This window comes from Mugil cephalus, chromosome 1 (genome assembly GCF_022458985.1).
Source record: "Mugil cephalus isolate CIBA_MC_2020 chromosome 1, CIBA_Mcephalus_1.1, whole genome shotgun sequence".
NCBI classification, from domain to species: Eukaryota; Metazoa; Chordata; class Actinopteri; order Mugiliformes; family Mugilidae; genus Mugil; species Mugil cephalus.
In genome coordinates, this window is record NC_061770.1 from 43,064,633 (window position 1) to 43,091,914 (window position 27,282).

At 41.2% G+C, this 27,282-nt stretch overlaps 1 protein-coding gene across 1 annotated transcript; it reads left to right on the forward strand.

Annotated features, from left to right (window-relative positions):
- Nucleotides 1-23,564: 23,564 nt before the first annotated feature.
- On the forward strand, nucleotides 23,565-26,762 carry LOC125015473 (caspase activity and apoptosis inhibitor 1). Its single transcript, XM_047597388.1, is given in 7 exon segments — nucleotides 23,565-23,792; nucleotides 24,961-24,976; nucleotides 25,022-25,180; nucleotides 25,603-25,687; nucleotides 25,786-25,837; nucleotides 25,930-25,997; nucleotides 26,102-26,762. Coding segments are annotated over 7 exon segments (957 nt in total). The 5' UTR covers nucleotides 23,565-23,682; the 3' UTR covers nucleotides 26,569-26,762.
- Nucleotides 26,763-27,282: the final 520 nt, after the last annotated feature.

Consider the following 27,282-nt stretch of genomic DNA (forward strand, 5'->3'; position numbering starts at 1 on the left):
GTCAACAGTAATGGTAACCTAACTTCTCATTAAGCAGTTCAACCAAACCGTGTTTGATGCGACCAAATAAATAGCCGTGAGTAAATATTCAGAATTTAGTTTAATTCGAAAATTAGGGAATCTCTTACTGTGAAAGAATACAAATCAGGAAATTGGACCAGCTCAACCAGCCAACAACAAACAAACCATCAACAGAATATGTCTTTTTAGATTTTGAACATTTTAGTCACAAATTGACAAAATTTTGCACAAATCACCAAGAGAAAGCAGCATTAGATGGAAGTGAGGAAACGAGGCGCAGGCTCGTTAGAAGATCCAAAATAAATAAATAAATAAAGACAGGGCAAAACAAAAGAAGCCTCACCAGTGGAGTCATTATGTCAGGCCACAATGGGCCTGGATCCGGCTGCACAGATTACAACAAGATCAATTTCTTGGACATTTCCTCCTAAAAATCAGGACCAAGAACCACTGTGTTATTCTCTAAAAGTAAAGAAAAAAAAAATGTCTGGGCCAAAAGGAAATAAGACCATGAATGACAGCAGTTGTTACATGACTCTTAGAGATGCAGAATTGATGCTCACCAAATCTTTGGCTGATTAGACCTTTTATATTTTTTTAATTTCCCCCCCACAAATTTAAATTTCTTTACATACACATTTACATGAAACCGTCATATTTTAGTAAAGGGATAAAGGGAGGCAGAAAACGTTATCTTTCAGTCAGCACACAGAAGTCCCCACCCCATTGTGCCAATCACAAGGCCGCATGCTACATACTGATCTTGCAGGTTCCCGGCAATTGGTGGAGATACTATTCAGTCCGCTATGTTTATGTCTTTGTTTAGGTTTACAGCAGTTGGTCACCATACTGTTGCATGTTTGAAATAAAAACATATATATATCGTTAAACCTGTGTATTATTTGAATAGCTTAATAGTGAATGCAAAGCACTAGAACACAATATAGATATAGATTAATATAGAACACATATAATAGGTCCCTACTTGATCTTTCCATCACTTCAGGAACTTTGCCCAAAAAACGTCGAAGACCTCTTCTCTATACAAAAGATTCATCCTCTAATTCTTACGTCAGCAAAGTCTTTGGCAGCATAGTATGTAAACATCAAACATGCAGTTGCATGTGTTTCACAGTCAGAGAAAGAATATCCAGAAAACAGTACAAAATCAACTAAACATAAATGTACAGCCGAGAGGAAACTCTATGAAGAGGCACAAAGAGCCATGTAAAACAGTCCGAAGATTCACCAGATCTGATAGTTTGAGGAAATTGATTGCAGGGAGTCGAAGATAACACTGCCAAGGCTTTGTGAAAAGATAAAAGGTTTGGGATGGTCAAGGAGTGGAATGCAGAACGAGGAGATGGGGAAATTTACCTGAGGGAAAAAAGGCTGTGCTTCGTTTGAAATCAACATTACAGTAATTCATTCTAAATTTTACAGGAAGCCAATGGAAGAGTACAAAAAAGAACTAACTGTGATTGATTGCCTGAGGTTTTGTGTGATTAACTAAAGCAAACTAGACTGGAGGAAAAGTAGCTGTGAACTGACAGTTTGAGACACGTAGAAGATAAGGTTTAACTAAATAAAAACAGGCAAGACACAAGCTCAAAAGTCATGCACAGCCGTGAAGGAAGTACAACTACTTTAGTGTGACATCACTATATAATTGACTTGATATGTCTTCAAACCAGCTGAAAAAATTACCCCAAAGATGCGTGTACAATGAGAAGATGATGGGCCCAAGGATTGACCCCTGAGGGACGCCACACGGCAGGGGAGCTGATGTAGTGAATACCATTCATATTCATTTGACTTATAGTCCTTTTCCTCTGCATTTTTTGTGTTTGACATTTTGATTTCTTTCGAGGTAGATGAGAAAACCAACACAACCCTTTATATGTTGAGTTTAGAGCTTGGGCTGAGAAACAATTAGCACAACACATCATAAAGGCTGTAAGGCGCAGTGACTTCCTCAAGTCTTGTCATCACAGTGGATTCGTAGCCAACCTACAGAGACACTACACACACACTGTGACATCCTGAAAAACCAAAAATGTGAGGCATCCTGTTAATTACTGAGCCTGAGAGGAGACGGATTTTTTAACTGTTGCGTATCGTCGAGCTCTTTCCCATCCGCTTCAAGTTATCCACCCTCTAGCTTCGTATTTATCAGACACCAGAACACAGATAGCCACAATTCTCAAATCATTCAGCTACTCCTGTAATAAGGGTCATGCGGGGACATCTTTGCTTTCTGTTATTCCCAGAAAAACCTCTCATGATTGTAATTTTCAGGAGCGAACCTTCAGGATGATTTGCCATTGTCAAGTAGTTTCTAATTACATGAATAAAGAAAAGATACAGGAGTCTCTATGTTGGTGACCCGTCTCCAAATTAATATTGGCTTTTTAATCCTCTTTGTTGGAGGTTAAACTCTGTGTAATCTTGATATGCTTACCTTTCTGTGGGTTTATTTCCCGATGGCTGGACCTTCATTAAGAGACGGGAGTGGCAGAAATGAGGATGGACACTTTTGATATTTAAAGGGTGAGAAGTTCACGCAGACCTGTACCGTTCGGAAGCTCCCCGGAAAACCCTCTCTGTCCTCACCGGTGGCTCTTTTTCCTGCTCTTGCGGGACAGAAGGGGACATCTGGGATGACATTCTGAAGCAGATGCAACGAGTCCATTACGGTCGCCCCCCCGGCTCCGCGGCCATATTTCCTCTGTCAGCGTAACCACGGCAATGAGATTCTAAGGGAGGTGACCAAGGGCTCGGCCTCATCTCTGATGCAATCTGCTTTCTGGACCGGGCGCAGACACAGTGGCGTAGGCAAACGTCCTCACACACATGCACACAAACACAGCGTCAAGCCATATGGCCACATGACATAATGAGGGTCATTAATGTGTCGGTGAAATGGGTGATTGACGGGCGGCGGGTGAGCTGAAACGGCATCTTTATCCTCAGTCGAAGCGCCGGTGTCACGGCAGGCACAGGCACACCGCTGCACTTTCAATCACGACGTCGCGGTGACAGTGTCAAAGACTCTACCTGGCATGACCGAAGCCATCTCAATGAGGCTGTTTATGAAATTGTTTGGATTTTTTTTTTTTTTTTTTTATGTAGAAGTTTAAGAAGCTTTTCTGCCCTCCCTCCACTGGAATATTATTGATGCCATTTTAGTCTTGTCTGTTCTGCTCGGTTTGAAGTACTGTCATGGCTCAATATGATTATATTAGGCCTTTTCCCAGGCAGAGGAGAGAGCACTCTCTGAAATGTGAAGAATACCTGGAAATGTAGCAGACGTTCAGGGGACTGCAGAACTATTACGACGGAGAGAAGTTACCAAGATGGGATTAACCTCTAACTGAAGTGCAGCTTTTACTAATTGGTGTTTTTTGGCAGAACCCCCAGCTTTATGAAGAACTATTCCCACATTAGTCGACACACATCATATGTATAGTATACAGTATAAACCTCTATTTTTAATAGATTTTTTTGCAGAGAAACATTTATTGATTGTAAAACGGTACCATAACATAAGCCTGTTTATCGAGAAAAGCAGCAATTTCAAGATTTTCTATCACCAAAAACGCGATGGAAGCAGTGCAGTATTTTTATATTTTTATTATGAGGTCTTCCAGAACAAATATATATATATGTGTGTGTGTATATATGTATGTGTATATATATATGTATATATATGTGTGTATATATGTATGTGTATATATATATGTATATATATGTGTGTATATATGTATGTGTATATATATGTGTATATATGTATGTGTATATATATGTGTATATATGTATGTGTATATATGTATATATGTATATGTATGTGTATATATGTATCTATGTGTATATATGTATATATATATGCATATATGTATGTGTATGTATATATATGTATATATATATGTGTGTATATATATGTTTGTGTGTGTGTGTGTTAATGTCATCATTTGGATAGCTGACAGGAGATTGCTGCTACATTGGATTCACATTAAAAACACTAACTTAATAAGAGTTGACTTTCATGATGAAGTAGTCACAGCAAATGCAGTGTGTTTGGCAGGTAGTGGACAATTTCTAGTACAATGTTAATTTTTTTTTTTTTTTGTGGATCACTTTGAAGTATGAAGCAATGGAACAAGAAGGAGCAGCCATAGTGAGCCGTGAGATGAAGAGCTGCAGCTTCTCAAAGGTAACCGAGCTCCTTTCGTTGTGCCTTAGTATTCATGGTCAGAAGCTGTGCGCAACCTGAAAAGAAATCTCAGTTGCTCCCAGAATGATGGCGTGTGGCCAGCTATCGTCTGGCTTCTTTATTAAATATTGGTCTGTGTGACACGGTGCACTGTTGAGACTGTTCCTGTATCGCTGAACGAGTGACGTGCTGACTGAAAGATAACCTCGATTTATCCCTTGATTTTATTTTATTTATTTATCCCACTGAAATATGTAGGATTCATTTTAATCTGCATTTAAACAAGTTTAAATTTAGGGGGGAGATTTAAAAAAAGTATAAGAAAAATGTCTAATCACCTTAAGATTTTGCAAATCGTATTAAATCGTGTTAAAAAGACTAGAATTGCCTCTTCAAAAATGAAATCCGTTCGTTTATGAATACTGTTTGCTACCAATTCAGCTGTTTGTCCTCTGACTTCACTCCAGCAAAGACAGAACACTCAAAAGGTCAAGAGATGTCTAAAATATATTTGCTCAGCTAAAATAAACTAAATTAAAAGGCCTCTTAATTGATAACAAGTAAAACATCAGTCTTTGATTATGGGGGCTCTTAAGCTTGGCCAAAGTACAGTCCTTAGTCAGGGCCTGAAAAACATTTTTATTACTTACAAACCCTCCTCTTGGTTAACCTTCCATTTCTTAAATTTCTGTCTGCTTGTATTTCCGGCTTTCTGCATATCAAGCAGTAATAACTTTTGCACAAACATTTAGTTATTTATTAGGACGGCAAATCAATGCCAGTGTGTGCGCCTGGCTGCTCCACCTGAACTTATTAGGCTGTATCTGCCATGACAAGTGGCAGGCTGATGTTTTGAAATGTTTACAGACGCAGATAAAATGATTGAGCTGTAATAAATATCGTCGCTTTGGGTTGTATATAGGGAAACAAATAGACGGCTCAGTGAATATACGCGGCCAAATGAATGTTCCCCCTTGTCAACTTAGAGGAAAATGGGAACGGCCGTAAAGAAATAAACAGCAGGGAGAAATCGATAACCCAACAAATATTGGTCTGCATTTGGATTCGGATTATTGGACCATTTCAACCTGACGGCCACTTTTCTCAGGTTTTACAACATTTATAAGATTAGTTTATGACAGAGGCAGCTTTAAAGGCACTTTATTTTAAAAGTGCGTATGTGGTTAGAGGGTTTTTTCAGGGCCATTATATATTTTTAATCATATACAAGCAGGTTTCAAATGCAGTAAAGAAAGCAGGAAAGCAAATCTGCTGGAGAGTGCTTACTTTGTTTAAAGGACCCTCTCCCTTAATGTTGTGTATTGCTTGTTGAGCTTCACAAGTGCAAAGTTTGATGCGAGAAGTTTGTTTGCAAGTTTGGCTGCTGAGAGGAGAAAGGATTCTCAGTCCTCGACCCCAAAGGCCTCGTGGCTACGGTTCAACCCTGAGTACATGTACCATTCACTTTAATGTTGTGCTTCCCTGGAGAGCATAGGTCTTCAACGGGGGGGTCCGCGAACCCTAGGTGGTCCATGGTGGTACTGCATAGGGGGGATCGCAAAATCTTTGGTCGATGAGACCAAACTTTGTTTTATTTTCCTTATCTTTTAATTTCATATGTATATGTATTGTGTGAAATAATAATAATAATATTTGAACCTGTATATTATTTGAATAGCTTAATACTGAATGCAAAATTATAATAATGCATATTTATAAATAGCACTAGTTTAATATAGAACACAGATAGTAGGTAGGGGGTCACTACTTAAGCTCTCCATCTGTCTGGGGGTCTTTGACTTGAAAAATATTGAAGAGCCCTGATTTAGAGAAGTAATGATCATGTCATATTTATTCTCATAATTAATGCAATCACACACTTTTACAGAAATACAGCCCAACTGTGACTGTCTTTGTTCCACAGAACTCTCTCATATCATTTTCTGTAGAGAGATGAAGCTAGCAGACAGTTAGCTTAGCTTATCTTAGCTTAGCGTAACGGCTGGAGACATGTGCTGTACAGTACTATGTGTGTGTACAGTGTTGCTTAGCAATTCAACACCAGAAGGAAAAAAAAATAGTGGTGACTATGATGTACATCGACAGTGATTACTACTTGTTGGAAACCTCATGAGCACAATCATCTGAATGTGAATATCTTATTCACATAACGATATGAGAGTCATGTCAGTCAACTAATTTCCTTACATGAGGAACCTTTTCAGTAAGAATCAGCACATGGAAGTCTTAAAAGTCCCAACTTCCTTTGCCTGAGAGGTCACTTCATCAAGGTAGCCAGAATTGAAGATTCTGAAAATTGCTCCGCTTTATTTTAGAAAAGTGTCTGGCCGACTCCTGTTGCCCGCTAGATGAAGAGGCCCGTAGAGGTGTTTTGATTGCAGGGGCATTGCAGGGCCACGTTAAGCAAAGCCGAGGTCACAGCATGGGGGGTTCAAGGGCACATGATTGACATTTCCAAAGACCTCTAGGGCCACAGTCAGAGCCTAAAAGCTGCCGGATTTCCAGCCGTGTGAGCGGCCCCCTCGAATGCCCATCAATGCAGAGGCGGTGTGTGTTCCACCCACATTAGGCGTCCCCCGCTGTCAGGGAGACATTAACAAGGCAGGTTGTGCCCTGTCCTCAAACACCGGGTTTTTCCTGTTGACTGTTCACCACATCCTCTTTGTGAACTTCCCGTGCGGAGGTGACTAACGCTGCCCTGAAATGTCCTTAAACGCGGTCTCACCGCGACGTTTGAAAGTTTAAATAAGAATGTCTCGAAAATTTGGGGTCATTGAGTTGATCGCGGAACTGTTAGCACCACACTCTGATTGGTTCCCACTGGTTACAATTCAGCGGTGACAGTCATTTAGCTGCAGATTAAACACCGAGTCCAAGTGGAGCTCGAGAAGCAGACCTCACCCCCGCAAAGTCAACCTGATGCCCAAAGTCTTTTTTGTTTTTCTCACTTTGTCAGGCGGCCTTTGGGGAAATTAACTGATGAAATCATGCTGGCAACAGGGTTGCTATAGAAACTTCACATATAAGACTTAGGCTGGAGTTTGTCACCAGAGAAAAAACAGGAGAAAGAGAGAGAGAGAGACAGAGAGAGAGAGAGAGAGACAAAGACGTGGCTGTGTTGAACGCTCGCTGGAGAAGCATCAAAGGTGGAGTCATTTGCAGCACAGCATTAATGCCATGGTTTATTTCCTCTCCTCTGCACCGCATCCTCGCCGCAATATCCCCTCCAAATCATCACATCCCGCCGCAGGCCTCACCAAGACACCTGAGAGAAACATTTCCTTTACCTTCAAGGTGATTTTTTTTTTGTTTTGTATTCTAACCAAAATCGAACTATAAAAAATATCCTCATCACCTATCAGCAAATAAATAAATAAATTAAATTAAATAAATAAAGCTGCTTCCTGTCAAGTTGTGTTTGTATGTTTGTGAAAGTCCCTTTGGAAATAGCACGGTGCTGGTCCAGCTGGGAAGGGAGTCAGGGTGCATACTGACACTGCCTTGTCCAAGTGCGGCGTGCATCTTCATCAGATGTTCTGTTACTGGCCCCTAGTGGTTGAGCTCGGAAACAAGACTGCAGCAGACCCACGCGTTTCAGACCCATTTGTTCAGTACAGTAGGCGACTTCTAGTGTGTAGGAATGATCATATGACGTGATTTTATTGTCTTACAATCCTCCTCCCCTTCACTTCACTTTAAATGAAAGTTGTGGCATTGCACTGTTATGCTTGTAGAACTGAAAGTTTTATTCTGCTGGGAGAACTGTGCCGCATTTCTGCTACAGAGCATAATCAATATTAAAGTTTATGTTAAAGTGCTTAATGTAGTTTATATTGCAGATAGTGCTAGTACAGCAAACGCTTTCCGCAAGGTCAGACTGTTACTCTCCCTGCTTCCTCTCCTTTTTCTTTTTTTTTTTTTTTTACAGACATCAGCACTGAAATCTTTCATTACTGTGATTGAAAACAAATGGCTGTCCCCATCACATGTAATTGACTGAGGAGACTCTTCTGTAACAGCCTTCCTTTAAACACATTACTTATGTTCTTCATAAAATCTCTTTTGAGCGTGGGACTGGTTGAGACAAAAATGTACCTGAGATTAAAAGTGATTAAACGGAGAAATTAATACGCTGTGGCCGCGGTTTGCGATGGCTCTGTCCCTGATTTACGACTGCCAGAGCCCATCCTAATTTCAGTCTGCACCAGTCGGGCTTCGGGCTCTGACAGGAGAGCTGCGGCGCCATCTCCCATCTGTCACTCTTCCCTCTCACCACTCTTGATCCTCCTCTTTCAGTGCATCTCCCCTTCTCGGTTCTGTGTGACTTTTAGAGGAGGCGAGCGCTCATTGTCACGCTGAGCTAGGCTTGCACATCTCTATCAAGTATCAGTGCCCCCTGGAAAAGTGTTTTAGTGAAAAGCATTCTGAACATCTTTTCTGCCCATCCTCGTCTCCCGCTGCACAGACCGCCGGTGGGTATAGGCAAATGTTTGCCGGGAATGAGTGCGCGCACGCGAACACGCCGCGACACGTTCAAAGCCAGATGCAGCCGATTTGAGACTCGCACAGGCACACTCTCCCCTGCTCCGTCTTCACGTTTTGAACAAAGTAAACAAACACACAAAACCCTCTCCCCCTCTGCTTCTTGTAGCTATTGCTGGCAGAGCAATGCCTCACCTGGATCCGAGCTTTCTCAGAATAAACCTCACCTGGAGTTTAGCAGAGTAGTTATGGCTGAGCTGGGGGGAGACAGGAAGTTGGAATGTCACCTTCTGCTCCTTGGCATCTCAGCTGTGAGGGCCACGGAGAGTGCAATGGAGCGCAGTGGGGCCCGTCTGAACCTTAGCTCTGGGACAGATGGCAGGATTGGACCCTTGGACCTGCTAATGAGCAGGTCGTGCCAAGTGGTGTAGGACACGGGGCCAGAGGTTAGGTTGCTCCATCAAAGCCATGACCTGGTGTGTTAATGGTCTGAGGCCACGCCTAGCTGATGGTTAAATAGAGTAAGTAGCTAGCAATGGGCTGTTGGCTTTAGGTCTGCGTGTGAGGATTGCAGATTGACTGTCGGAGGCAAACACAGGCTGCCATTGGCCTCACTGTGGTGGTTTAGATAAATGGATATTTTGTCTACACACATACAGACCAACACACACAGTGAAATATGGTTTGTTTAACATTTAGGGAAAGAATCCAACCAAAAAACTAGAACTGCACTCTTATAACGTGAGTTTTTGCAACTCTGAGTTTCAAGTCTGCTAGCAGCAGCTAATGCAGCTTGGCGACACAGAATCAAAGACTAGCAGAGATGGCCTGTAAGCTAATTCCACATCCCCAGATAGAGGTTGGTCATTTTCCAACTTGTGGTTATAACACCTTAACCTGACAATCAGGAAAGTCCTCTTTGTAGCGGATTGGAAAAACGATCTGTCACCGAAACAATACAGCAGTGTAGCTAGCTGTGTAGTTAGCATGCTAGGAGACAAGGAAGTGTAAGGAACATTTTCCATTAAAGGCGCTTTAAGGTTCGACCCAAAGAAAAAAAAAAAACCTATCTAAAGATTGAAGTGGATTGTCATGTGATCCTATGAGAATCCAGGTAAGCTCTCCCAAGACTTCTGGGCAAACCCTCAAGTGTAAAATTTATAGAGTTCCCCTATACAGTTTAACAAGGGGAGTAAAATGTAGCATCTTCTAATTCCAGTTTAAAAGTTGGTTGGGGGACTGCCAAATTTTGTCAAACTGAGAAAGTTTGTTTCTTCGAGCAAATTGAATGTGCTCTAAAAGTAATGCCTTAATTAAGTCATCATCTAGCTTTTTAACGGCCATAAAAGCGTCTGAAGTTCCACTTTGTGAGTTGATGTATGACTCAGATGATGCGTAAAGGATCCGGTTGTTGATTAGCTTTTATGGCTTTTGGACACACTGTCATCTGCTATGCCAAACCAAGAAAGGGTTCATTTTAAAACACATTGGTTTAAGTGTGATTTAGTGAACTGGGAACTGGTTTTACTTTGGAATGGTAGAATCTGTCAGACTCAACGGTATAAAGTTTCTACATCACTGAAGAAAAACTTAAGGCGAGAGTAGGAATAACAGGGAATAGGTAAACCATTGCATCATTCTTTTTTTTTTTTTTACTCCCGACTCCCAGACTCTTTGTGAATATGCACTCCAATTTGGGAATCATCCCCGTTTTTGTGTGTGAATAACAGGACCGTGCGCATAACACTAAACTCCACAGGGTGCCAACCCGCCTGGAAACATTTTCACACCATGTCTACATTTTACACTCAAGTGTCAGTCTGATGGACCCCTGATTTATCCGTGAGTCAAACGACTCCATACAGGCACAGACACTCAAGGTTACTGACAATGGAATCTATCTGGTTTCTTGATAACCTTCGTATTCCCCCTAGTTATCTGAAATCCACATGACTGTCAATATGTTTTTCTCACAGATGGATATGCAAATTTCTGCTCTACAATTCTGATTGGAAAAATATTATGGAAATCATAAATATGGTCTATTTCAGGACCAGCTACATCCAGCTGCCCTTTGGGAAGCCTTGTATTTTAACAGTGAAGCAGATTCATGATCTGCATTTATATCCATCCCAGTTATCGATCTGACCGCTGGGCTCAGATATAGAGCTGTTTTGTCTGAGGTAATGCTTGAAGCATAGTGTAATATAGCTAGTATTGGAGGGATAGACAGACTGTGTCCTGGGAGCTCATTTGTAAAGAGTACAGGTGTAAGGAGAAAGAAAGGAGACAGGTGGGTACTTGTGATGGATGATGAGGGTACACAGTGGACCAGTGACAGGAGAACATCAGTAGTTAAGACATCAATGATGTATTGCATTTTGTAGTTTTGCAGCTCTCATTCGAAGTTGAAAGTAGTTTGGGGGTTGCTGCAGCCCACACCAGACGCTTTGTCATATTTAGTAGGCGTGATGCTTTCTGAAAGGTTATTGTTGTGCATAATCAGTCATCACCCTGCTCACTGGAGGCTGTTTTGTTCCTCCAATCAAAGAGCTGAAGGGCAGCTGATTGACAGTGCATGACAGTGCTAGAAAATGTATTCAATGCAAATTCCCAGGTCTGGCCTATTAGATATTGTCCTATAATGTTTGCGTTTTTTTAACCTTAACATATCCTATTAAGTCCATGCTCAGCATGCATAGTCCTTCGCCAACAATGCCCTAGCTTTACCTTCAAACACATTTGCAGACTTCAACTACCCAGAACAAACAGGACATCCTACTGTTGTTGTCTCCAAAAGTATATGTGGACAAAAAAAAAAAAAAACCTTGCTCAAGGGCACCTTAATATTGGAGGAGGAGGCAGTTCTTGGTTCCTGGCTACCTCATTTGCATTCATAAATTGTTTAGTCATTCCCGGTTTGGCAAACAAAGTCAAATACATCTTTATTCATTTATTTGTGCGCATTAGGTATTGCAGATTGCCATTAATTCTGACTTTCCAGTATAGCACGCATCAATAATATATCCATTTATTGCATTGTTGCATTGTTCAGTTTTTTTTAGTGATTGTTGTCAATAAATGTTAAAGGAACAATTGTGAAGTGAAACATATATATATGTATATATCATAGTGTATCTACCTAAATTTTTCGGATCATCAAACAAATTTAAATATAAGACAAAGACAACACAAGTAAACACAGAATGCAGTTAAATGGGTTTGATTATTAAGGGGAAAAAATCCAAACCTATATGGCCCTGTGTGGAAAAACTGTTTGCCTTGCCTATTAAAATATAACTTAACCATGGGTTATCACACCTGAGTTCAATTTCTCTAGCCACACCCAGTCCTGATTATTGCCACACCTGTTCTCAATCAAGAAATCACTTAAATAGGACCTGCCTGACAAAGTGAAGTAGACCAAAAGGTCCTCAACAGGTCCTCAATATCATACTGAGATGCCAAGAAATTCAGGAACAAATGAGAAAGAAAGTTAATTGAGATCTATCAGTCTGGAGAAGGTCATAGTAATTTCTAAAGCTTTGGGACTCCAGTGAACCACAGTGAGAGTCATTATCCACAAATGGTGAGAACATAGAACAGTTCTCCCCAGGAGTGGCCGGCTGGGCAGCCAAAATTACCCCAAGACGACTCATCCAAGAGGTCACAAAAGCCCCCACAACAACATCCAAAGAACTGCAGGCCTTGTTTGGCTCAGTTAAGGTCAGTGTTCATGACTCAGTTTTAATGTTCCCCAAGACTTTTGGAAAAATACTCCAAGGACTGATGAGACGTTACATCTGGTGTAAAAGTAACACAGCATTTCAGAAATGAACATCATACTAACAGATCAAGTGGTGGAGGTGTGATGGTCTGGGGCTGTTTTTCTGCTTCAGGACCTGGAAGACTCCTGAAGGAGAAAGTCCGGCCATCTGTTGGTGACGTCAAGTTGAAGCAAATTTGGGTTCTGTGGCAGGACAATGATCCAGAACACACCAACAAGTCCAGCTCTGAATGGCTGGAGAAAAACAAAGACTTTGGAGTGGCCGAGTCAAAGTCCTGACCCGAATACTATTGAGATGTTGTGGCATGACCTTAAAAAGACAGTTCATGCTTGAAAACCCTCCAACCTGGCTGAGTTACAACAATTCTTCAAAGATGAGTGTGCCAAAATTCCTCCACAGCACTGTAAAAGACTCAGGTTAAGTTATCACAAATGCTTGATTGCAGTTATTGCCACTAAGGGTGGCCCAACCAGTTATTATATTTAGGGAGCAAACACTTTTTTCACACAGGGCCATGTAAGTTTTGTATTTTGGTTTCCCCTAATAATAGAAACCTTCCTTTAAAAACTGCATTGTGTGTGTACTTGTGTTATCTTTATATAATATATTTGAAAACCTCCAGAGTGCAGATAGTCTTAAAGCACAGAGACTGTAAACATGAATACACAACCACAGTATTATCACGCTGGTGCTTTGTGATGTATTTTAATGCATGCTAACACACTCACAGTGATAATGGTAAATGCTGGTGTTGAACAGGTAACATTGCATATGTTAACACCATTTTCTAATTAGCACTAAAATACAGCTACAGCTTTATCTATGGGGCAGACTCACATACTAGCATTTAAATTTACTAAGTACCGTACAACAGTCTTCCTTCTTACTGCAGAGTTCACACAAATTGCACGCGCTCACAGACGACACATAAAATAAATCAATTACACCATGATTAAAGTTGTTCTACAGCCATCCTGCGCGATCAAAATTAAATTGAGAATGATACGCTGAAGTTAATATTCAGCACAAAGGGGCTTTAATACACACTCGAGACTCACAAAAGACATTTTCGTCCAGACACTTCCCAGACTCATGACTAGTCTCTCGCACTTTATCCCTCCACAGAATCTCGGGGGAGAATAATAATTATTCCCTTGTACTGACAGTGGTTCTGATATGTTCAGAGCAGCTACCCTTCCCTATAAATACAAAGGCAATATCAGTGCAGAGGGATATAAAGAACCACATAGTTTTTCTTAGACGTATTTGTCTACGCATATCCTGGATAATTTCAAATTCCTTTAAACAGCATGAATCTTGGGCGGCTGAATCTCGGGTCGATGCTTGTCACGGCATGACATCACTCTCCCGTTGAACTGAGGTCTACATCATTGTTTCTGGGCAGCAAAGAGCCCCCTCGCTCTCTTCTGCTATGAAACAGTGCCATCTATGGAAACACTGAGCGTCAGGTTTGTGTTAAATGCACACAAACCTTGAAAGGCCTTTTAATGGTTTAGCCTTCCATTGGGGATTTGTATACTGTGCTCGGCCATTTGTTTACAAAAGCTTAAAAACGTCGCTCCTTCAGTTGCTCTCTATATATTTTTGTGTGAACTGATTTAAATTCTTCTCCTACAGTCTTTAAGCGATAGAGTGCCAGAGAGAAACTGCTCCTAAAGTTAGTCATGGACAAATCCGGGGCTTATGTGACTGTAAATATCCTTCTGACAGTTGGAAATGGGACTAATGTGTCAGGCTTGGCTGCTGTCAGTCATACTTAGAGATTGTTGTAAAGGCTTGTCCCTCAAAGCTACCTTGAGCCTCATCTAACTTTTTTCCTCCGTTTTTTTATTTATTTATTTTTTTTCACTGCCACTGAATGCGTAGGGCACATCTTCAAAATGTGTGAAATGTTTTGCGTGATGATCAAGGTTGGAGCTTGTTTGACACGCTATTTCCAAAGGTATGCAGTACAAATGGAGTTTGTTGAGAATTTTGTGCCATTACTAGAGGTTTATACAGAGCTTAAATGAGAGTTGCATTGTTCACGATAATAAGAAGAGATTATTGAACGGTTTGATTGCTCTTTGAAGGAGAGCATAGATCCTCCTCAATCCCTAGGGGTATCTTTCTTTCAGCACCTCACTCATTCTGCGATACAGGAGCTGTCTCAACAACACACCATTTTACACAGATCGCCGCACTAGGGGTCTTTGGTCTGAAAAAGACCCCTAACGTAGAGCATTTATGTTGTTTCTCAGTGTAAAAGAACATCCGTGTAATATTTGATATTCATATCTTATACCAATGATGTTGAAATTTTCCAATTTGAAGATATATATGTTAGATATAAACATGTTAGCATTGTAACTATGTTAGCATTCTGGCATTAGCTGTTAGCAGATGAAATACTGGGACCCGGGGTTGGACTAGGTTTAAAATTTAGCCCAATTTCCACGTGGACCGATAAATAATGAGTTAGCAGTGCAGCCTTTGTTTCAGCGCCATGGACACTGCTGCTGACATGGAGGATTCATGTATAAATCATTATGATGATGATGATGATGATTGTATATTAACTGAAACACAGCCACATAATTGTGATTCGTGATGTACATTACATACCTGGACTATGATCATTTGTAAGCTGCACCACAACAAAGCAGATAATGAAAGCAGACAACTAGAACGTTCAGCTTCTGAAATATTCCCCGGGGGGTGGGACGCCTTAAGGAACATGAAGTTGTTGATTTGTTATGAGCCAGTACATTCCCCTGGTTACAGGAAGCCATTTTGTGTCCATGTAACCCCAAGTCAGGCGTCGCTATTCAGACATTATGTGGCAGGTTGAATTTTTCAACCCACATTGCTGCGTAAGGTGGACTGGACGGCCCATCTAACATTTGCCAGATGGCTGGTCCGTGCCTTCCGGGATGTAAATTTCCAGTGTCTCTATTCTCAAACCAATTTTAGCCTTTTCCTCCAGGAAACATTTCTGCTTTTTTATACAGATAGTTTTCTTCTTGGAAAGTTGCTCTGACTTTGGCTGAAGAAGACAGGTGGTAGGTATAGTCTAGAGACAATCCCCAAGAAAGAGGATAACAGTGAACTCATCTCTCTGTGTTTCTGTTCTCTTTTAAATGAGTAATGTATGGGCCCAGCATAGGCTGAGTGCTCTGGGAATGAACCAGTGGATGACGAGTATAGGGGGCTAGAGGTTGGCCCTCTAGAGCTGAGAGCCTGTCAGTTGCCTTCCCAGTCTTAGCCCTCAATTACTGAATCAAAGGCGAGAGGAGGGGTGGGGGCTAAATCCCATCTTGCGCCTGGTCCTCATCTCACCCAGCTAGACCCGACAGGCTATCTCTGCCTGCTTGTTCACTCACTCTAACTCGAACACACACCGAGCACAGCTCCTGGGAACCTTGCAAGTGAGCTACTGGTTGCGCTCCAAAGAAACTTCAAAGTTCATTGCTCTTTCCTCAGCAGGAGTGCAGATGGGGTGACTACCCGATATCTCCTCGCCACCTTTTCCCACACACTCCCCTCACATGTTGCTTATTTCTAAGCCGCTCCCACATGAATACTTGCAGATGAGACATGTCAGTGTCGTTTTCATCCCACATCACTGCGTTATCTCCCTGCCTGTCCCACGAAGAGATGCACTTTTTATGTTGTTATTTACTGAACAATTTCAAGGCTTATAGCATAAGTAGCGAGCGGCTTATCCCAGTAGAAAAACTGCCGCAGTGACAGCTGGAATTTGAGTATGACTGACATCACTTGACTGTTTATGAGAAATGCACACCGGCTGTGGAGGGGAAAAAAAAAATTGGAAAAAAAAAAGAGCCCTTTTTTTTATTTTCCTTGGGCGCAGCGTAGATTTAAGATGGATATTCTCAAGACGATTTGGATGGAGGAATAAAGTGTAAATGCATTTCAACTCTCAGGGGAGAAAAACTTAATGAAAAGCAGCTTCAGTTAAGGTAGTGTGTTATAGTTTGTGCAAAGACAATTTTTGAGTGTAGATCCAGAACAAGATGGAAAGCCAACTATACAGTATGCAGTTATTATTGTTGATTTGTTTCAATAGATTTACATCACTTAATTATTAAAATAATTAAAAAGGCCATAACCGCATCGCCTTTTGTCATGAACAGAATCACATTAATACAGTTTTAATGTGCCTTGGATTTCCAGTTAACTGAGAAAACAAAGGGGAAAAAAACCTAAAACAACATTGAAGTATTGAGTTTGATGGTTCACGTTTAACCTTGGAAGCAACAGCTGCAACAACTCAAAGCCTGTTTTCTTTTCTTGATGTGATTATTCAAATGATCCTGCCCAGTTCTGCATCCACATCCATCTTAAAAGTCGAGCATGAAAAGTTCGTTACCTTTCAAAGCACATGGATTCTGGCCAGATTTGTTAGATCTCAAGATCACAGGACAGGACATCTCGCCACGTTTTGAAATGCGCCGTGCACTTGTGGCTGCAGCAGAGGGGAACAATCAGCATCCTGTGAGGAGATTTGTAAGTGTGATGATGGTCCACCGGCGTGCTAACTGTGCAACCAGCTACTCTCGTGTCTTGCTAGCTTTCAAAGCTAGCAAGCAGATTGCGGGTTGCTGTGTTTCCTCTTTGCCGCTCTCTGAATGTGTCGCATGGTTCACTGATGCGTCTCATTGGTTGGATCAAATAATCTGATCCAGTCACTGCAGTATTTTTTCAGAGTGGCGGCCATGTTGTTTTCAAGGACGACTTTGCAGATGGTTCTGGGAAACAAACCATCTGGTGAATCAGGTTAGAAAGTTTATTTTTCGTCTTGTATTTTTGATACAATTTCTGACCTGGTGGCTGCTTACTGGTTCTATTACATTTCCTGTCAATCTTCTGTAGGGATCCAGCGCACTAAACTCTTCCTTGAAAAAACAGTGCATAAAGCTAAACTACAGCATCAAAATACATTCTAGTTTTGTTATATTTGTGCGTATGTTCTTTTAGACCCAGCATGGTGCTTAATCCTATGCCTATGTGCTCTGTATGTAAATGTAACTGAAACGCTAACTTTCCAAATGTCCCATCATAGCAGCAGTGTTGTCTGACATGATTTTAATCATTATTACCTCTTGCAAGCTCCTACTTGTTTGTCTACTCACAACCAAGCTGTACACTCGGTGCACTCGGAACATGTCTAATTCAAGCCTCACTGGGCTTGTGAATATTTAAAAGCGGTCTCTGCTGTAGTGTAAACTGACGATTACAAGCCAAAAGGCAACACTGGAAGAGTGTTCCCAGCTTCCTGTTTTGCCTGCAATGCAAATCAGCTTCGCTCTGCAGACGCTGCTGTTCTTGATGAGCTGCACTGCTCCTAGAAGTCAGTGAGAGCCAATGAATAGATTTTTTAATAGACATCTCTGGCTTTCGTTACTCTAGGCAACAACCACTGCGTGCACATTGCCTTGGTTTTTTTTTTTTCTTCTTTTTTTTTGCAGCCCTCTAACAAGCTGCCTCTCTGCACCGTGGAGAAAATCTGCTGCTTAAGTGAGAACAATTGATATTTAAGTTAACAGCGTGCTGAATGTTGGAAGCTGGAGAGCTGTTGTGTTCTGATCCAGAGCCAAAAACAGAGTGATTAGTTTTCCAGCGCCATTATTCACTGCTTCACATGTTGTTATAGGCTGTTGAATGTAAAGATAAGTTCTTGTGTTTTGCGTGAAACTTTGTCTTTTAAAACAAGCTCCTCATCCTCCCTGTAAATGCAAGCAAAAAAAGAAGCCTTAAAGCTGCATATTACATTATAGAACAATGGCAAGTTAGCGGTGCATGAAGATCTGTGGCTTAATAATAACAGAGCCCTCACTAAAGAGGCTGGTTAACATTTTATAACTTCAATTTAAATGGCTTATAAAGCAAACAGCATAGAAAGGGAGCCATTAAAATGAACCACTGCTCGCAAAGAATTTCTTCTCTTATGCTGTGAAGCCACAGTGACTCTTTGGTCATGCTGTATTTCAAGAAGACCGCCCTCCAAGCCCTTCATCGATGCACCATTATGTGTTTAGTCAGATCCTTGGATAGGGACATGATAGCAATGTCAATAGTCTCTCAAGACTCTCAAAGCACTGATCAGAAAGTTCAGATACGGTCTGATTTTTCTTTTGAGGGATGTGTGTCCAGTTCTACTGTGTTACTGGATCGTTATAAGTGGCTCGTGGTTTAAAGTAACAGATCGGGACATTGGCTGGATGAGATATTTTTTTGATTTGTGGTGCATTGCAGTCTATTGATGCCTCTTGTGTTCGCTCTTGAACCACATTTTTAAACAATATCTAAGAATGAAAAGTGGTTGACCAAATATGTGCGGCAACAGAGCAATTATTTGTAATGGGTTTGAGGCGTATTAGGATAGGAACATCTGGGGGTGAAAAATGAAGCCAACATTTATTTATTGAACTTTTACATTTCTCGCCTGTTTAAAAGTTATGCATGGTTAAGTAAGGAAATCAGGGATTTGTCACAGTCTGATCTTCACAACACATGTTTGTAGAAGTGTCTGATGGTCCAAACAAAGGGGCTTTCCAAGGAGCTCAGAAAAAGAGTTGTTGCTGCCCATCAGACTAGAAAAAATTACAAAAACATTTCTAACGATCCTGTGGAATCCACAAATCCTCGGTCAGACAGATGAATGAATTCTGAGTTAAACCGGTGAACTCTGAATGAAAATGGTCCAAGAGAAACTGGGTTATCCAGACAGTGACTAGAAGCACAAGTCCTTGTCCAGAGAATGGTTAGAGAAGAACAGATTAATGTTATGGAATGACCAAGTCAAAGTCTTGACCTTTATCCGAAGCAAGATCTGAGGCAAAATACATTTAGAAGCCCAGTCCAACTGTAAACCAACCAGCAGGCTAGCAACCAACTAGCAACCAATAAGAAAACGCCAGCTAACTAGCCTAGCCAACAGCAGTAGGCAGTGTGCGGCACATCATTGGGGTTTTCAAGTGGTCACCTCCCTTCCCAATCTTTGGCTAAGTTAGGCCCACGACACCTCAAGAAGGCTTAACAGTGAGTTCCAGCATCCTGGAGTCACCCCCCTCAGTGCTGCCACCACACAAGTGCGTGACTTTCAACCACCGAGAGGTTAGCTTAGCCTTTTTTACTGCTATCCACAAACAACTAAAAAACAAAACACACTCGTGGCTCAGACTGAACCACATAGCAACTACTAAAACTACTCAGCTAGCCTTACTTTAGCATGCTCCCCAGCTAGCATGTTTCCTCCTTAGCCACAGCAACTCACTCTGCTGCCAGGGACATGTTGTTTACTGCGACCCTCTGTTTTCTCCCACTCAGAACTGAAGAGCTTCTGTACAGAGGGTATGCATTGACGTCACTGCCGCCCAGGGCCACGCCCCCAGAGTGGCAAAAACGTGGTGGAGAAAAATGTTGATTATCAGATCATTAAGGACAATGGTACTCAACAATGATCCATAAAGATAATTTAAAGATGCAAATGCCAAGAGTTTTACTGATAAGTAACGTTAGCCATACAATACTGTAGCATCAGACCGAATGTTAAAAGGGTGACGAGGAGTGATCGCAAACATTCTGTTTAATGTTTTATTGCCATTTATTGTTGGCACTGAAATAGTTACTGTCAGCTGTAACTACGTCAAAACAACAACATGGAAAAACTTATCTGACAGTCCTCCAGGACACAACTTAAAAAGTAACTTAAGGTGTGACTTCATCAGAAAAATACAGTATAAATTAATATTACCTTACACAACACCAGGTTTCTGTGCGTGGGTTCTAGTTGTTTTGTCGTAATGCAGTGATCCATTTACTTCTCTTTTGTTTGGCAGTCGGAGATATCTCTAAAAATATATCTCTGACTACTTTTCAAATCTGTTGGTTCAGTCAATCGCACAACAGCTCTTCACCTCTTTTTAAGTAATTTTACAATTTAGATGCTGTTCAAGCCTGTGATTCAAACTAATGCTGCCAATCTCCGTGCTCAACTTTTTGCCACTCAGTGGCCGTAACCATGGAGACTTCACTGGCTGTGATGTCACGTGCACATCCTCTACTGAGGTCTGATCAGCAGTTACCAGAAATGTTTAATTGCTGTGTTGTGCACAGCAATTAGATACATCTCTGTATCACTTTATGATTTGTCTTTACATGTTAAATAAAAAGACTCAACTACAATACTTCAGAAAACATTCAGACCTGAGGAGGGTGAACTGAATTGGTATTTATAAAAAACAAAAACAAAGCAAGGCCTCAGTCTCAGCTGTATGTGTCCAATGAGTTGTCAAAGAAAAGAACAGTTTGACTTAATCAATTTCCTCTGGCATGGAAGTTGTTATGCTGCGCTCCCTGTCAATAAGTGTAGATTTGTCGGAGACAGGTGTTAATTGGAAAGTTTTCTGTTCACAACTTATATGGCTTCAAGAAAGGTGTTTGTAAGTACCCAAGGCGATGAAAGGATAAAAAAAAAAAAAAAAGCGGGGGAGGAAGTGTTTAAATAAACCGTCAACAAACAGTGTTGAGCAAAGTTAAATTAACACAGTTTTCTCTGAGAATAAAAACTGTCTTGAAAATGTCATGTTATTTAAGCAATCTATAATAACAATGAACAATTCTGAGTTTATGTAATTATGTAGCGACACCGCTGTTGATTCAGTTATACACAAGTGGCATTATTATGCACATGTAAACATACCCTGATTTGATCCATTACAAGGCAATCAAAGCATATTAGCGCCATTTTACTGTGTATTTTACTAGAAAGTGCAAAAATATGCTGGTGAATAACATTATCAGGCAGATCAGGCGTAACATTATGACCACCTTCCTTATATTTGTGCCTCCGAATTGTGACTCATCAGAGAATGGACACGGGTCTTCTGAGGGTGTCCTGTGGTGTCTTAGTGGGGGTCTTTGGCTCCTGTGGGTGTGTGTCAGGCTGCATCCTGCTGGGGATGTCTACTGCCATCAAGGAGTGTCATTTCTATGGGGTGGGGGTGCCTGGTCTGGTCTAGGTGGGTGGTACATGCACATGAAGATCCGGTGCTAAATTTTCACAACATTATCACAAGTGCTCAATGCTGTTTACTCTTCAGTCAGTGTCCTGATGTATTTACTTATTTCAGTTATATAATAATAAAAATAAATAAATCACGGCCTGATCCCCCCCACGTACAGTCTGTTTTCATTTTGCATCCACTTCTGCTTTTCTGTGTTTTCACTCGGGGGAGACTTGCTAAGCTTCTGTAGCTCTTTAATGTCACTTTGACTCATTGGAACAGCGTCTCTTCATTTCTGTGACTCATCATTTTACATGCAACTTTATTGAATGACAAAAAGGTTCCAACGCACTTCCTCATTAGGCAACAGAGCCTTGGAGAGTGACAATCACATCACTGTGTCTATAGGCACCATCTAATTTTGCAGTAATGTGCTATTGCCGGCAGAATTGCCTCATCGCAACTCGGCAGCGTAATTTTGAGGGGAATCAGCCTGGCAATCAGAATTCAAACACACAGAGTGGTTGTGTTTTCCGATTCCCTTCATGGCCCCAGAATCCAATGTCCTCGTCCGAGGTGCCAGCTCCATCATTGCCCTTTTAATGAGGTGATATCCAGACACACACGGGAGCAGATGTTGCAAGGAAAACACACTGTGACGTGATTGTGATCGATGCGCGCCTCCCACCACATCCACCGCATAATTTGGCGGATGGCATCAGGATAACAACCTGCATTATGTGGAGACAGCTGTCGCCATGGCGCCCGGGCAGCCGTCGCATTGGCTCCCGCCTTATTTCAGGCAGAGGCGGGGAAGCCAATTAGAGTGATTTACTGCCTGCTTGTGTCGTCACCGCCTTGAAACCTGTGTGTCTCAGTCCAGCTAAACAAAACGCATGGCTCACCTGTGTGGTAATAATGCAGGAAGGAGCAGAGAGTTGTTTATTGGTGAAATTTAATCTGATGCTGCTCCAGGTGGAAAGAAAATGTGCACTTGTCCTTTCATTGAAGTTTAATTATTATAAGGAAATCTAGTAAATAAATCATTTTCTGATATGTATATGTAGGCAAAGTCAGCCTGATGTATTTTGCATGTATATCAGGACAAGATTTATTGTTGTGAAGAGCTTCAGAATAACCATTTCACTCTGTACATGCGTAATACATACAGCCACAGACAGCACATCCTCTTTGTTTTGCATTAATGCCTTTTTAAGTTCTGTAAATAAGAATCAGCTGCATGTCAGGATTATGCCAAGTTTCCTCTGAGACAAACACAGCCACATCACAGATGAGGGTGGTGCTGCCTGTTTCAGAATGTGACTGCTTGGATGATGTAAATGAGCAGTGGCAGCAGGTTTGAAGGTTTCGCCGTAATGAATCCGATACGCAGCATTTGATGAAACGGCGAGGCAGATGGAGACTGGTAGACGGCGGGGCCGTGCGGAACGTATAGGAAGAGGACGTGAGATTTACTGTCACTGGTAATTCATGTGTAAAAGCTTTGAAGTGGAAAATGGTTGATGGAATGTGGAGTTTGAATGTGTTTGCGCTGAAGTCGCAGGAAAGGCCGTTTCCCCCTGTGAGATCCAGGTTTAGTCCGAGCACAGACACAGTTTCTGTGACTGGGTGCAGACTTATTTGTTAGAGTGTGGAAACGTATAGTCTAATAATTAGAATGTGTTTAAAGTCCACTGCCTTAATGCTGATAACGCATTTGCTCATTTAATTGGTTTTAAACTGGTCTTAGATCAAATACTGCGTAAAACTACTTTCCAGCAGTGCAACCTAATTATGTTTACTCCAGTGTGTGTTTTATTAAAACCTATGTCTCCACCGGGAGTGCAGTAAACACTTTTCAACCTCAGAAATAAACAGGGAAAGAGAATGTTAATCCATTTTTGTTTCCTACTGCACCTATAGGTGAAAAAATACAACAAAATCTCCAGACCAGCAGGTGGCGACGTCCGTATGTGATGAGTTGATCCATCGACGCCACCACCGGAACAAGACGCGTCGTCGCCAGCTTATGACGTAACTTCCCCGCGACGTTCAAAACTAGCCGGTTGCTAACAGTCAGGCCGTTTTGTTTTTCTCGAGAAGAGCTGCTTTATTTCGCTTTAAAATGCTCAAAAGAAAATCAGGCAGCGCCGAAAAGAAAAGGAAACACTCCCAGTCCGATGAACGACACGACAGCAGTAAAAGGAAAAGTACCGAATCCAACTTAGAGGTGAGGTATTCAAGCTAGTGCCTTGCTAATGTTCACTTTAGAATAAGAACTACAGAAATATTTCGTCCTAAAATTATAACGTTTAAATGTGTCGGATTACCACTTGGGCAGCCGTGATGATAAATTAGCCCTAAAAAAAACTGTTAGATTTACTAATTACTAGTCTATGTTCATTTGCCCTCATTTCAAATAAAACGAGTCTTAAATGTATGCAATATATAGCAAAATATAACTATATTTAAGATAAAATACAAGATACCATGTATATAGAGTCAGAAGAAAGTAAGACTGTAGTCAGTATGTGAATAGATAAGAGACAGTGTGTTGTGCAAGTTATGTAAAATGCTAATATTAGTCATTTGTTTGCCAAGGGCTATGGCTAATTACTGGAGATGATTTTGCGCAATGATGCCTTCACAAAAGCAGATTAACTGATTTAAAATAATTGATGATTTATGTCTAGTCTATATTTAGTTTTCAATTTGTAAGATATATACAGGGATAACATTTTCAAATTTCACCCTAATCAAATCAAGCTTTATACACCTTTCCTACAAAAATGCAACCCAAAGGGCTTCACACAAATAAAACATATAACATTACAGCAAGAAACAAAATCAGGCCCCACACATCCCATATATATACATACACAGACACATACACGCATACTTACAAACATGCATACACACTACACATACACAGGTTCACACTAAAAGTTGTTAACGAGACGTGGCAGGAGGCTTGAGGCTTAATTTTTTGTTTCGCCTTTTTTTTCTTCAATCAAGTTCATTTCCTTATGTGTTTTAGCATTTACATTACATTTGTTGCAAAAGCTTCTAAACTAAGTCTGTCTCTGTTGATAAAACTGAAGGCAAAATAAATATCTGAACATTGTGTGTTTGCTTTATCTCATTCGGAATTAAGATACTGAACAAGATAACGCTGGTTCTGTGAATTTGATGCTCAGTCTTGCAAACAAAACAAATCTCTTATAACCACATCTTGAGCAAAAACTTATTAAATTGGTCCGTTGTATTGAGTGATTAGAATGCACCTGGTAATACTTTACTATTACCCACTGTAAGGTCTCTAGAGTACTTGTGATTGAGCTACGATTGCAAGACAAAGAAACCTACCTCAGCCCACCTTGTAAGCCTTCTACAGCTACATTAGCAAAGAAGAAATGCCTGTGAACATGCTTTCCACACGTTGAGGTAAGGAAGAACTGCAAAAGATGCTGCCGAGAACAGAAGGTGATTAAGAGAGCATGTGTACTTGCCTGCCCTTCCAGCCCATCACAGCTTACATTAGCAACAAGAAGGAAATGCTGGAGCAGTGCTTCCACGTGTTGGGGGAGAAGAAGCTGCAAAAGATGCTGCCCGATGAACTGAAGGTGATTAGAGAGCATGTGTAGTTGAAAACTCTGCTTCTTACCATGAGTGAGCTAAGATTAACTGAACTAATCACCACTGGCTGTTTATCCATCCTTCATATAATCAACTAGGAGTCATTTCACTATAAAAGTTTTACTCATGGGTCAGTCCGTCGCAAACAGTCTTTGGTCAAGTTTTATGGACTTTAATTAGTTTTTGAAAATAATATGAGTATCTCAGTGATACAACCCATTTCTACAATATATGTGCAGCGCTCACTGAGTGGGGGCCCCAAAAACTGTCCACTTGTGTCCAATACGACAAGAATATGACAGAATAAATAACTTTGGGGCGGGGGAAGTTCTCATAAAGGTGAACAACAAAAACCTTGGGAGACTGTTGAAGCATCAAAGATACTCTTTAAACACGTTATCGTTCACAGGATTTAAGTTTAGAGGAAATCAAATCTCTGTGTTGGGAGCAACTGGAATCGATCTCTGAGAAAAATCTTACTCAGATCTTGGCAGGTAAGACCGGTTTGACTATTTTTTATTTCATTACTGCATGTTAAAGTAATTTAATACAAAAAAAAACTTGAACTTGAAACAGTGTTTTTTGTTTCAAGGAGAAGAGCTGACAAGTGGAAATGAAAACTCTGAAAAGACCTTGGAAAGCCAGTGAGTTAACAGCTGAATAATATTCATCCAGAGCTTATTTTCTGAGTGAAAGAAGGTTCTGATCTGTGTTTAATATGTTTATTTCCCTCAAGGCAAGACAGTAATGTAGACTCTACATCATGTCTCAAGGAAACAGCAAAAACTGAAGAACCTAAGCAAGGTAACGAAGGTGTATTACTCCTATCTGAGTCCTAAATAATCATATTAATAAAAAAATTATATGCACATTTTATATCTAAAATAACTCCGTCGTTCTCTTTCCAGAGGGTGGGGGTGTGGGCTCTGGAGAGGAGAGCGATGTCCTAAGCATAAATGCAGACACTTACGATAGTGACATTGAAGGACCCAAAGAGGAGCAGACAGTAAAAGCCGTGGACGTGGCGGTGAAAGCAGGAGACGGGGTTGGACAGTGCTCAGAGCCTCCTGCGAAACCCGTCCTGACAAATCCGGAGCCTAAGAAAGACATTCAAAGCGACATCGACAGGAGCGTCAGTGAAATCCTCGCGCTCTCCTCCTCGTCGAGCAAAGACGAAGCTAAGGAGCAGAGCGGCCCGCCGCAGCCCGCGGACGCCGGCTCACCTGCTCAGACTGCGGCAGGCGGCGCCGCTGCAGTGTGTCAGCCATCAGTTCAGCAGCTGGAGCTCCTGGAGCTGGAAATGAGGGCGAGGGCCATAAAGGCTCTGATGAAAGCAAGTAATGGGAAAACACCTTGTTTGACTAAAAACAATTAGAGAGGTGTATTTTATGTTTAATATAAGGATTTATTTTCTTAAAAACCTGTTTATAGATGTAGACGTCTGTTTGGATTTTGCTTGATGGTAAAACCAACTCATTTATTTTAAATCACCCGATTTCAAACTATTGTTTTTACTCCATATTGGAAAGACTGTACAGTTAATTGTTAAATTAAACATCCTGCACTCGAGCGAACCGCCAGTGAATCATCTTTTTGTTCTCCGGCCACTAGATGGCAGTGTTACTCTTCCGCAGCAGCCGCGTCTAATCTGCACAGAGGACATCAGGGGTGCATTTATTGGCTCACATCGCAGTCATAATGGTCCCTGGCTGCATGACAGTCAGGTTTTCCTAATAAAGATGTCACTTAGCAATTCTGTTCTCCTTGAGAGGGAGGATGTGAGAGCATCAGATAGATGTCTTACTTTGTGTGTAGAACAAGATATGCAAGCCAAAGCGGGATGTGGCGGCGTTCTATTGTCATTCACCCAACACCTGTTTGACGTGTCACTCTGAAACCACACGTCTCCGGCACATTCACATCTTCTAATGGTTCGGTTTAGTTTGCAACACCCTCATTCACTGGGTAAGAAAATCAGAACTGAAATAACCTGACAAGATCAGATCAGGTGGCGTCACATTAAAGTGAAAAAAAATCTTGCAAGTTTCCCCGACAAAGAAACTTCAAATTAAAATTCTTCTTCTTGTAC